Source organism: Passer montanus, unplaced genomic scaffold, assembly GCF_014805655.1.
Source record: "Passer montanus isolate IOZ18808 unplaced genomic scaffold, ASM1480565v1 scaffold500, whole genome shotgun sequence".
Taxonomy (NCBI): Eukaryota; Metazoa; Chordata; class Aves; order Passeriformes; family Passeridae; genus Passer; species Passer montanus.
The window spans coordinates 5,197-16,621 of NW_024369931.1; the positions used below are offsets into that span (position 1 = coordinate 5,197).

At 55.6% G+C, this 11,425-nt stretch overlaps 1 protein-coding gene and 1 long non-coding RNA gene across 2 annotated transcripts; both read right to left on the reverse strand.

The window, feature by feature from the left end:
• Window positions 1-2,539: 2,539 nt before the first annotated feature.
• On the reverse strand, window positions 2,540-4,402 carry LOC120509316. The gene is made up of 3 exons (XR_005629231.1): window positions 4,186-4,402; window positions 3,535-4,014; window positions 2,540-3,330 (listed from the first exon to the last, which is right to left on the reverse strand). It is a non-coding gene; the product is annotated as an uncharacterized LOC120509316 (long non-coding RNA).
• Window positions 4,403-5,821: 1,419 nt separating this feature from the next.
• LOC120509315 (signaling mucin HKR1-like) lies at window positions 5,822-11,292 on the reverse strand. The gene is made up of 3 exons (XM_039723802.1): window positions 9,534-11,292; window positions 8,571-9,176; window positions 5,822-6,528 (listed from the first exon to the last, which is right to left on the reverse strand). Exons 1-3 carry the CDS (start codon window positions 11,150-11,152, stop codon window positions 5,973-5,975), a joined length of 2,781 nt encoding a protein of 926 aa, XP_039579736.1. The 5' UTR covers window positions 11,153-11,292; the 3' UTR covers window positions 5,822-5,972.
• Between the last annotated feature and the right edge of the window lie 133 nt (window positions 11,293-11,425).

An 11,425-nucleotide genomic window follows, 5' to 3' on the forward strand; every position in this document is an offset into this window, starting at 1 on the left:
GGGTCCCAAAGGGATTTTTGGGGGGGTTTGGGAGGAAAATTGGGGATTTTGGGGTCATGAAGGGGAATTTGGGGATCAGAGAAAATTATGGGAATTTTAAGGAAAACTTAGGAGAATTTTGGGGGAATTTTCAGGGTTTTGAGAGAGAATTTTGGGGATTTTTGCGGGGATTTTGGGGTTCCTTGGAGGAATTTTTGGTTTTTTTGGCTCTTCCCACCCCCCTCCCTCCCCCGCAATGGATCAGCCCAAGCCCCGCCCCCCCAAGCAGAGACCACGCCCCCTCCATTTTGGGTCGTTTTAATGTAAAACAGGAAACAGAACAAAAAGGGGGCGGGGCTTGCAGATAAAATGGGCGGGGTCTGGAGAAAGGGGCGGGGTCTGGAGAACCAAATCTGCCCCAAAATCCCCCAAATCTGACCCAAAATCCCCCCCAAACTCCAACCCCCAGAATGGGAACTTCCAGCACAAAAAGCGACCCCAAAACTCAGAGATTTCACCCCAAACTGGGCAAGGTCACCCCAAAATCCAGCCCAAAAATCCACCCCAAAACTGGCAAGTTTCACCCCAAAATCCGCCCCCAAACTGGGCAAGGTCACCCCAAAATCCACCCCAAAAATCCGCCCCCAAAACTGACAAATTCCAGCCCAAAATCCGCCCCCAAAACTGGCAAATTTCAGCCCAAAATCCCCCCTCAAACTGGGCATTTTCACCTCCAAAATCCGCCCCCAAAATGGCAAATTCCAGCCCAAAATCCACCCCCAAAACTGGAAAATTTCACCCCAAAATCCACCCCCCAAATTGGGAAGTTTCACCCCCAAATCCGCCCCCAAAACTGGCAAATTCCAGCCCAAAATCCGCCCCCGAAATGGAGAATTCCGCCCTAAAATCCCCCCTCAAATTGGGCATTTTCACCTCCAAAATCTGCCCCAAATCCTCCCCCAAACTCAGCGGTTCCACCCCAAAATCCACCCCAAAGCAGCAGCTTTCACCCCAAAATCCAGCTGACCCCAAAAAGGACATTTTTACCCCAAAATCCGCCCTCAGAGCGGGCGTTTCCATCCCAAAATCCACCTGCAACCTGAGCGTTTTCACCCTAAAAACAACCCCCAAACTGGGCATTTTCACCCCAAAAACCACCCCCGAAATCCAGCATTTCTACCCCAAAATCCACCCTGAAGTTGGTGGCTTTTACCCCAAAATCCACCCCCAAATTGGGCGTTTTTCACCCAAAAATCCACCCCCAAATGGGATATTTTCACCCCCAAGTCCAGCCCCAAAATGGGAATTTTTACCCCAAATTCTGCCCCAAAAAAGGGAATTTTCATCCCAAGTTCTGCCCCAAAATCCACCCCTTAAACTGAGTGTTTTTACCCCAAATTCCACCCAGAAATCTGTCCCCAAAATGGGAATTTTCACCTCAAAATGGGAATTTTCACCTCAAACTGGGAATTTTTACCCCAAAATTGGACTTTTTGCTCAGAATTTTCACCCCAAAATCCATCCCCCAAAAGGAAATTTTCACCCCAAAATGGGAATTTTTTTTACCGGGAATTTTCACCCCAAAATGGGAATTTTTTTTACCGGGAATTTTCACCCCAAAACGGGAATTTTTACCCCAAATTTCACCCCAAAACCCATCCCCCAAAAGGAAATTTTCACCCCAAAATGGGAATTTTTTTCCTGGGAATTTTCACCCCAAATTCCACCCCTTTAACCCAAATCCTGCCCCAAAATTCCACTTTTTTACCACAAAATTGGGGTTTTTTTTCACTTTCCCCGTAAACCCAACCCAAAGGGCGGGGCAGGGACCCCAAATCCCCCCGAAATGTCCCCAGATTTTCCCAAATTTCCCCAAATTTTCCCAAATTCCCCCCCCGATGCTCACCCCGCACGAGGCCACCGCGGTCACCCCCCGGTGCCACCTGCAATGGGCACCGGTCAGAAACCCCCAGGAATGGAGATTTCACCCCAAACCCACCCCAGAAATGGGAATTTTCACCCCAAAATCCACCCCAAAACTCCCAACTTTAACCTCAAAATCCACCCGAAAAATGGGAATTTTTAACCCAAAATTCACCCTAAAAATGGGAATTTTTAACCCAAAATCCACCCCAGAAATTGGAGTTTTCACCCCAAAACCCACCCCAAAATTCCAAACTTTAACCCCAAAGTCCACCCTAAAAATGGGAATTTTTATACCAAAATCCATCCTAAAAATGGGAATTTTGAACCCAAAATCCATCCTAAAAATGGGAATTTTTACACCAAAACTGGGATTTTTTACTCCTAAGTCCACCCTAAAAATGGGAATTTTTGTCCCAAATTCCACCCCAAAATTCCAAATTTTAACTCCAAAAACCACCCCAAACATGGGCATTTTCACCCTAAAAATGGGAGATTTCAGCCCAAAATTTTGAACTTTAACCTCGAAATCCAGCCTAAAAGTGGGAATTTCTAACCCAAAATCCACCCTAAAACCAGGAACTTTTATCCCAAATTCCACCCCAAAAATTCCAAATTTTAACCCCAAAAATAGGAATTTTTACACCAAAACTCAGATTTTTTACCCCTAAGTCCACCCCAAAAACGGGCATTTTCACCCCAAAATTCCGTATTTTAACCCCGAAGTCCACCCCAAAAATCGGAATTTTCAAACTTAATCCATCCTAAAACTCTGAGCTTTAACCTCGAAATCCACTCTAAAAACGGGACTTTTTAACCCAAAATCCACCCCAGAAATTGGAATTTTCACCCCAAAATTCCAAAATTAACCCCAAAATCCACCCTAAAAACGGGAAATTTTAACCCAAAATCCACCCCAGAAATTGGAATTTTCACCCCAAAATTCCAAAATTAACCCCAAAATCCACCCTAAAAACGGGTAATTTTAACCCAAAATCCACCCCAAAAATGGGCATTTTCACCCCAAAATTCGGTATTTTAACTCAAAAGTCCACCCCAAAAATGGGAATTTTTAACCCAAAATCCATCCTAAAAATGGGAATTTTTAACCCAAAATCCATCCTAAAAATGGGAATTTTTAACCCAAAATCCAGCCCTAAAGTAGGAATTTTAAACCCAAATTCCACCCCAAAAATGGGAATTTTTAACCCAAAATCCACCCCAAAACTCCCAACTTTAACCTCAAAATCCATCCTAAAAATGGGAATTTTTAACCCAAAATCCACCCCAGAAATGGGAATTTTCACCCCAAAATTCGGTATTTTAACCCAAAAGTCCACCCCAAAAATGGGAATTTTTAACCCAAATTTCACCCCAAAAATGGGCATTTTAACCCCAAAACTCTGAACTTTAACCCCAAAATCCAACCTAAAACTGGGATTTTTTAACTCAAATTCCACCCCAAAAAAGGGAATTTTTACCCCAAAACTGGGAATTTTTACTCCAAAATCCATCCCCACCCTGGGACTTTTTACCCTGAAATCCACCCCAAAATCAGGAATTTTTACCCCAAAACTCTGAATTTTAATCCCAAGATCCACCCCAAAATTGGGATTTTTTACTCCTACCAACCCAGAAATGGGAATTTTCACCCCAAAATTCGGTATTTTAACCCAAAAGTCCACCCCAAAAATGGGAATTTTTAACCCAAATTTCACCCCAAAAATGGGCATTTTCACCCCAAAGTCCATCCCAAAACTCCAAACTTTAACCCCAAAATCCAACCTAAAACTGGGATTTTTTAACTCAAATTCCACCCCAAAAAAGGGAATTTTTACCCCAAAACTGGGAATTTTTACTCCAAAATCCATCCCCACCCTGGGACTTTTTACCCTGAAATCCACCCCAAAATCAGGAATTTTTACCCCAAAACTCTGAATTTTAATCCCAAGATCCACCCCAAAATTGGGATTTTTTACTCCTAAATCCACCTCCAATGTGGGAATTTTTACCCCAAAAATGAGATTTTTTTACCCCAAAACTGGGAATTTTCACCCCAAAATTCACCATCACAGCCACCCCAAACTGGGAATTTTCACCCCAAAATCCGTCCTCAAATCCGAACATTTTCACCCCAAACTCCACCAACCAAAACCAGACATTCCACCCCAAACTGAGTCCACCCCAAAACTGGGAATTCTAACTTTGTAACAAGACCCCAAACCTGGGAATTTTCACCCCAAAATTCACCATCACAGCCACCCCAAAATTGGGAATTTTCACCTCAAATCCACCCCAAAACCGAACATTTTCACCCCAAACTCCACCAACCAAAACCAGACATTCCACCCCAAACTGAGCCTTGAAATCCACCCGAAAAATGGGAATTTTTACCCCAAAATCCACCCCAAAAATGGGAATTTCTGCCTGAAAATCCACCCCAAAAATGGGAATTTTTACCCCAAAAATGGGAATTTTTACCCCAAATTTTACCCCAAAATTGAGAATTTCTACCTGAAAATCCACCCCAAAACTGGGAATATTTACCCCAAAAATGGGAATTTTTACCCCAAAATCCACCCCAAAATTGGGAATTTCCACCTTAAAATCCACCCCAAAACTGGGAATTTTTACCCCAAAAGTGGGAATTTTTAACCCAAATTTTACCCCAAAATTGGGAATTTCCACCTTAAAATCCACCCCAAAACTGGGAATTTTTACCCCAAAAGTGGGAATTTTTAACCCAAATTTTACCCCAAAATTGGGAATTTCCACCTTAAAATCCACCCCAAAATTGGGAATTTTTACCCCAAAATTAGGAATATTCACCCTAAAATCCACCACAAAATCAGGAACATTTACCCCAAAACTGGGAATTTTTACCTCAAAATCTACCCAAAAAAATGGCAGTTTTTTCACCCCAAAACCAGGTATTTTTACCCCAAATTTGGGAATTTTTACCCCAAAATCCACCCCAAATTTGGGAAATTTTACCCTAAAATCTACCCCAAAAAATGGCAATTTTTTCACCCCAAACCAGGAATTTTTACCCCAAAAAAGGGAATTTTCCCCCAAAATCAGGAACTTTCACCCCAAAATCGGGAATTTTTACCCCAAAATCGGGAATTTTTACCCCAAAATCGGGAATTTTTACCCCAAAATCGGGAATTTTTACCCCAAAATCGGGAATTTTTACCCCAAAATCGGGAATTTTTACCCCAAAATCGGGAATTTTTACCCCAAAATCGGGAATTTTTACCCCAAAATCGGGAATTTTTACCCCAAAATCGGGAATTTTTACCCCAAAATCGGGAATTTTTACCCCAAAAAAGGGAATTTAACCCCAAAATCACCAATTCCCCCCCACCCTCCCTTAGCCCCGCCCCTTCCCCGGGGCCCCGCCCCCGGCTCTCACCTCCACCAATCACGTGCAGGGGGAGGGGCCCAGCCCGGAGAGCGCCGACGCCGACTCCGCCTCCGGCGGGGATGTGGGCGGGGCTTCACCCTCAGCCACGCCCCCCTGGCGCCGCCTCCGCGGCGGCTTCGGGGCTAAAAACCCCAAATTCGGGGCCGGAAACCCCCCGGAATCCCCCCAAAATCCCACCTCCCCTCCCCCGCTACTGCGCGGGCGTCACCCAGCTGCCCCAGCTCGCCCCTCACCGCCGCGGCCGCCGCCGCCGCCCCTCCCCCGGCCCCGTACTGGTTCCCAGTTTGCGCCGCGTACTGGGCGGCCTCCCCAGCCTGCAGCTGGGCGCCGTACTGGGCATACTGGGCGGCGTCGCCGGCGCCGTACTGGGAGCCCTCGGCGCCGTACTGGGAGTACTGGGAGTACTGGGAGGCCAGCTGGGCGTACTGGTACTGGTACTGGGCCGCCGCCGCGCCGAGCTGGGCCGAGCCGGAGCCGAACTGGGCCGAGCCGGAGCCGTACTGGGAGGAGGCGGGGCTATACTGGGAGGAGGCGGGGCTGTACTGCGAGGAGGCGGGGCTGTACTGGGAGGAGGCGGGGCTGTACTGGGAGGCGCACTGGGAGTACTGGGAGTACTGGGCCATGCGGGCGGCCATGCTGGGCGTCATGGCGAAAGGGGAGGGGCTCCGCGGCGCGGCCCCGCCCCCTCCCAGCGAAGCCCCGCCCCTGCCGTGGTAGCAGCAGCCGCGGTGGCCGCAGGGGCTGACGCGATTGGCCGCCGCCACCGAGGCCACGCCCACGTTGCCGTGGAAGCGGTGCATGCAGGCCCCGCCCCCCAGGCGGGCGGAGCAGCCCAGCCCCGCCCCCAGGTTGCCGTGGAAACGGTGCAGGCAGGAGCCGCCCCCGCCCAGCCGAGGCCACGCCCCCCCGGACACGCCCCCCCGCAGGAAGGGGGAGGAGGGGGAGCGCGGGCTCCACCCCCCGCGCGTGGGCGTGGCCAGGAAGGGCGTGGCCGCCCGCTGGAAGGAGGCGGAGCCCGGGCTGCGGGCGGCCAATAGGGGGAAGGGGCCGCCGCCCCGCCCGGCCACGCCCCGCCCGGGGCGGGGCCCTCGGGGGGCACCGCGGGCGGCGGCTCCGAGCCGGGCGCGGCCGCGGGGACGGTGACGGTGGCCGAGGCGGCGGCGGTGACGGCAGCAACAGCGGGGGCGGAGCCCGGGGACCTGCGGGGACAGCGGGGTCAGCGGGGGTGGCACCTTGGGGACAGGGGACAGGGGTGGGGGACACCCTGGGAACACTGGGCATGGGTGGGTGGCACCCTTGGGGACACGGGACCCTGATTAGGGGACACTTGGGGACATGAGACACTGATGGGAGTGACCCTTGGGGACACGGGGACACCCTCAGGGACAGGGGACGGGGGTTGGTGACACCCTTAGGGACACTGGGCAGGGGTGGGTGGCACCTTGGGGACACGGGGACACCCTCAGGGACAGGGGACAGGGGTTGGTGACACCCTTAGGGACACTGGGCAGGGGTTGGTGACACTCCTGGGGACATGGGGACACCCTCAGGGACAGGGGACAGGGGTGGGTGACACCCTTGGGGTCAGGGGACACTGGGACACCCTCAGGGACATGGGACAGCGGTTGGTGACACCTTGGGGACACGGGACCCTGATTAAGGGACACTTGGGGATGTGGGACAGGGGTTGGTGACATCCTTAGGGACACTGGGCAGGGGTTGGTGACACTCCTGGGGACACGGGGACACCCTCAGGGACAGGGCACGGTGGTGGGAAGGACCCCTGGGGACACTGGACAGGGGTTGGTGACACCCTTGGGGACACGGGACATGGGTGGGTGTGGCCCTTGGGGACACGGGGACACCCTCAGGGACAGGGGATGGGGGTGGGTGACACCCTTGGGGACACTGGACCCTGATTAGGGGACACTTGGGGACATGGGGAAAGGGCTGGGTGACACCTTGGGGACACTGGCACCTTAGGGACACTGCACCCTAATTAGGGGACACCTTGGGACAGGGGCGTGGCACCCTTGGGGACACGGGGACACCCTCAGGGACACTGGGCAGGGGTGGGTGGCACCCTGGGGACACCGGACAGGGGTGGGCGGGGCCTTGGGGACACCGGGCAGGGGTGGGCGGAGCCTCGGGGACCCCAAAATGGGACGTTGGATGGGTCACGTGACCCCCCCCGGGGACCCCAACAGAGAAAACGGGGGCGTGGCCTCAGCAGGAGTGGGTGGAGCCCAATAAAAGTGGGCGTGGCTTAAATATAAATAAGTGAGGTTAAAAAGTGGGTGGGGCTTAATTAAAAATGGGTGGGGCCTAACTAAAAAGGGCATGGTCTGACAAAAGTGGGCGTGGCCTAATAAAAATATGGGTGGGGCCTAACTAAAAAGGGCAGGGTCTGACAAAAGTGGGCGTGGCCTAATAGAGATATGGGTGGGGCCTAAACGCTAAAGGGGTGTGGCCTAATAAAAGTGGGCGTGGCCTAATAAAAATATGGGTGGAGCCTAAGCGCTAAAGGGGTGTGGCCTAATAAAAGTGGGCGGGGCCTAATGTAAAACTCCTGGGTACGAGTGGGCGGGTCCTGACTGAAAGGGTGGGGCTTATAAGAGTGGGTGTGGCCTAAATAAAAATGGGCGGGGCTTAATAAAATGGGTCCAATGAAAGTGGGCGTGGCCTCGGTAAATCCACTTGGGGGTGGAGCTTGTGGCTGTCAGCGAATCAGGAAACAAAAGGGGCGTGGCCTGAGCTTGGGGGTGTGGTCAAGTGTTAAAAGTGGGCAGGGCTTAATTTTTGGCACGTCATGAGAGTGGGCGTGGCCTCACGCAGGGGGCGGGGCCTAATTTTGGGAAGGGGATTTATCCAATCCCTGAGGGGGCGGGGCCTAATTTAAACAGCGAAATTCACCCAATCCGTGCAGGGGGCGTGGCTTCATACAGGGGGCGGGGCCTAATTTCTGGAAGGTAATTAATTTAATCTACGTGGGGGCGGGGCCTAATTCCGTGAAAGGATCCCACCCAATCCGCACGAGGGGGCGGAGCCTCATCCAGGAGAGAATTCACTTCATCTGCATGAGGGGGCGTGGCCTCACCCGGTGGGCGGGGCCTGATTTTGGGGCGGGGGATCCACTCTGCACGGAAAGGGGCGGGGCCTCATTTCAGCACGGGAATCCACCCAATCCCTGCGAGGGGGCGGGGCCTACGGAGGGGATCCACGTGAGGGGGCGGGGCCTCACCCGGTGGGCGGGGCCGGCGAGGGCGGCCCGGAGTCGGAGTCGGAGTCGGAGGAGTCGGAGTCGGAGTCGGACGAGGAGGAGGAGGAGGAGGGGGAAGAGGAGGAGGACGAGGACGACGACGACGAGCTCTTGGGGGCGGCCGTGACCTCAGCGGTGACGTCAGCGGTGACGTCAGCGGCGGCCGGCGGCATGCTGGTCATACTGGGAGCACTGGGAGCGCTGGTGTCCATGGGGACGGCGTCGGTGCTGGTCGTACTGGGAGCACTGGGAGCCGCGGCTGGGCCGGGACTGGTGGAACTGGGAGCACTGGGAGCAGCCACAACGGTACTGGGAGCACTGGGAGCCGCAGCTGGGCCGGTACTGGGAGCACTGGGAGCACTGGGAGCCGCAGCACTGGTCGTACTGGGAGCACTGGGAGCCATGGCTGGGCCGGTACTGGTCATACTGGGAGCACTGGGAGCCACCACAATGGTACTGGGAGCACTGGGAGCTGCAGCCATGGTGGTACTGGTCATACTGGGAGCGTCGGGAGCTGCAGCACTGGTGGTACTGGTGATACTGGGAGCCGCTGCCATGGTACTGGGAGCACTGGGAGCTGCAGCACTGGTCGTACTGGGAGCACTGGGAGCGCTGGGAGTCGCAGCCATGATGGTACTGGTTGTACTGGGAGCACTGGGAGCCATGGCTGGGCTGGTACTGGTGGAACTGGGAGCACTGGGAGCCGCAGCACTGGTCGTACTGGTCATACTGGGAGCCATGGCTGGGCCGGTACTGGTGGAACTGGGAGCACTGGGAGCCGCCACAATGGTACTGGGAGCACTGGGAGCCGCAGCACTGGTCGTACTGGTCATACTGGGAGCGCTGGGAGTCGCAGCCATGATGGTACTGGTTGTACTGGGAGCACTGGGAGCCATGGCTGGGCTGGTACTGGTGGAACTGGGAGCACTGGGAGCTGCAGCACTGGTCGTACTGGGAGCACTGGGAGCCGCCACAATTGTACTGGGAGCACTGGGAGGTGCAGCCATGGTGGAACTGGGAGCACTGGGAGCCGCAGCCATGGTGGTACCGGTCATACTGGGAGCACTGGGAATGCTCTGAGGTGCAGCACTGGGAGCTGCAGCTGGGCTGGTACTGGTCATACTGGGAGCACTGGGAACGCTCGGAGGTGCAGCACTGGTCATACTGGGAGCACTGGGAGCCGCAGCCACCATCGTACTGGGAGCACTGGGAACGCCGGTACTGGTGACACCGGTGACACTGGGAGCCGCAGCACCGGTCAAACTGGTCATACTGGGAGTAGCAGCGCCGGTCAAACTGGTCATACTGGTCGGAGCCGGACTGGTCACACTGGTCATACTGGTGGCCCTCGGAGCGCTGGTGGCACTGGTGGCACTGGGGACAATCCCAGTACTGCCCACACCGGTGGCTCTGGCCGGACTGGTGGCACTGGGAGTGCTGGGACCGGTGGCACTGGTGACACTGGTGGCACTGGGAGCGCTGGGACCGGTGGCACTGGTGGCACTGGTGACACTGGTGGCACTGGGAGCGCTCTGAGCCGCAGCACTGGTGGCACTGGTGGCACTGGTGGCCCTGGTGACCCCGGGCGTGACGGTGACACCGCCAGCACCGGCCACAGCGCTGGCACTGGCGGCCTTGGTGACGGCGTTACTGGTCACACTGGTCACACTGGTGGCCCTGGGGACAGCGGCCAGCGTGGCCATGGCGCTGGCGTCGGCGCTGGCGCGCAGGATGGCGGCGCCCAGGGGGCTGACCCCGGCGGGGACAGCGGGGGTGGCCCTGGGGACAGCGCCCGGGGTGGCCCTGGTGACATCGGCGGCCTTGATATCCACACTGGTGACACTGGTGGCCATACTGGTGACATTGGTGGCCATACTGGTGGCCTTGCTGTCCGTGTTGGTGACACCGATGACCTTCTTGTCCACACCAGTGACACTGGTGGCCTTGCTGTCCACGTTGGTGACATCTGTGACCTTGCTGTCCACACAGGTGACGCTGGTGGCCTTGCCATCCATACTGGTGACACCGGTGACAACGCTGGCCTTGCTCTCGGCGTTGGTGACACCGGTGACCTTGCTGTCCACGCCGGTGACACTGGTGGCCTTGCTGTCCACATTGGTGACATTTGTGACAGTGCCACCCTTGCTGTCCATCACTGCCACCCCCACGGTGACACTGGTAGCCTTGGTGTCCATTCCGGTGACATTTGTGACACTGGTGGCCTTGCTGTCCACGTTGGTGACAGTGCCACCCTTGCTGTCCATGCCGGTGACGTTGGTGACACTGGTGGCCTTGCTGTCCATGCCAGTGACACTGGTGGCCTTGCTATCCACGTTGGTGACAGTGCCACCCTTGCTGTCCATCAGTGCCACCCCCACGGTGACACTGGTGGCCTTGCTGTCCACATTGGTGACATTTGTGGCAGTGCCACCCTTGCTGTCCATCAGTGCCACCCCCACGGTGACACTGGTGGCCTTGCTGTCCACGCCGGTGACGTTGGTGACAGTGCCACCCTTGCTGTCCATGCCGGTGACGTTGGTGACAGTGCCACCCTTGCTGTCCATCACTGCCACCCCCGCGCCGCCCTTGGTGGCCGCAGCCCCCGCGCTGGCCTTGGTGACGGCGCCGCCGCCCTTGGGGACATCGGGCTTGGCGCCGGCCAGCCGGGGCGGGGTGGCCTTGGTGACAAGGGACACGGGCGGCAGCGCCGAGGCGGCCACGGGCGAGGAGGGCAGGCTGAGGCGGGCGGCGGGCAGCAGCGTCCCCAGTGTCCCCAGTGTCCCCAAGGTGGCACCGGGCGGCCGCGCCAGCGCCCGCGGCAGCCCCGGGGAGATCGG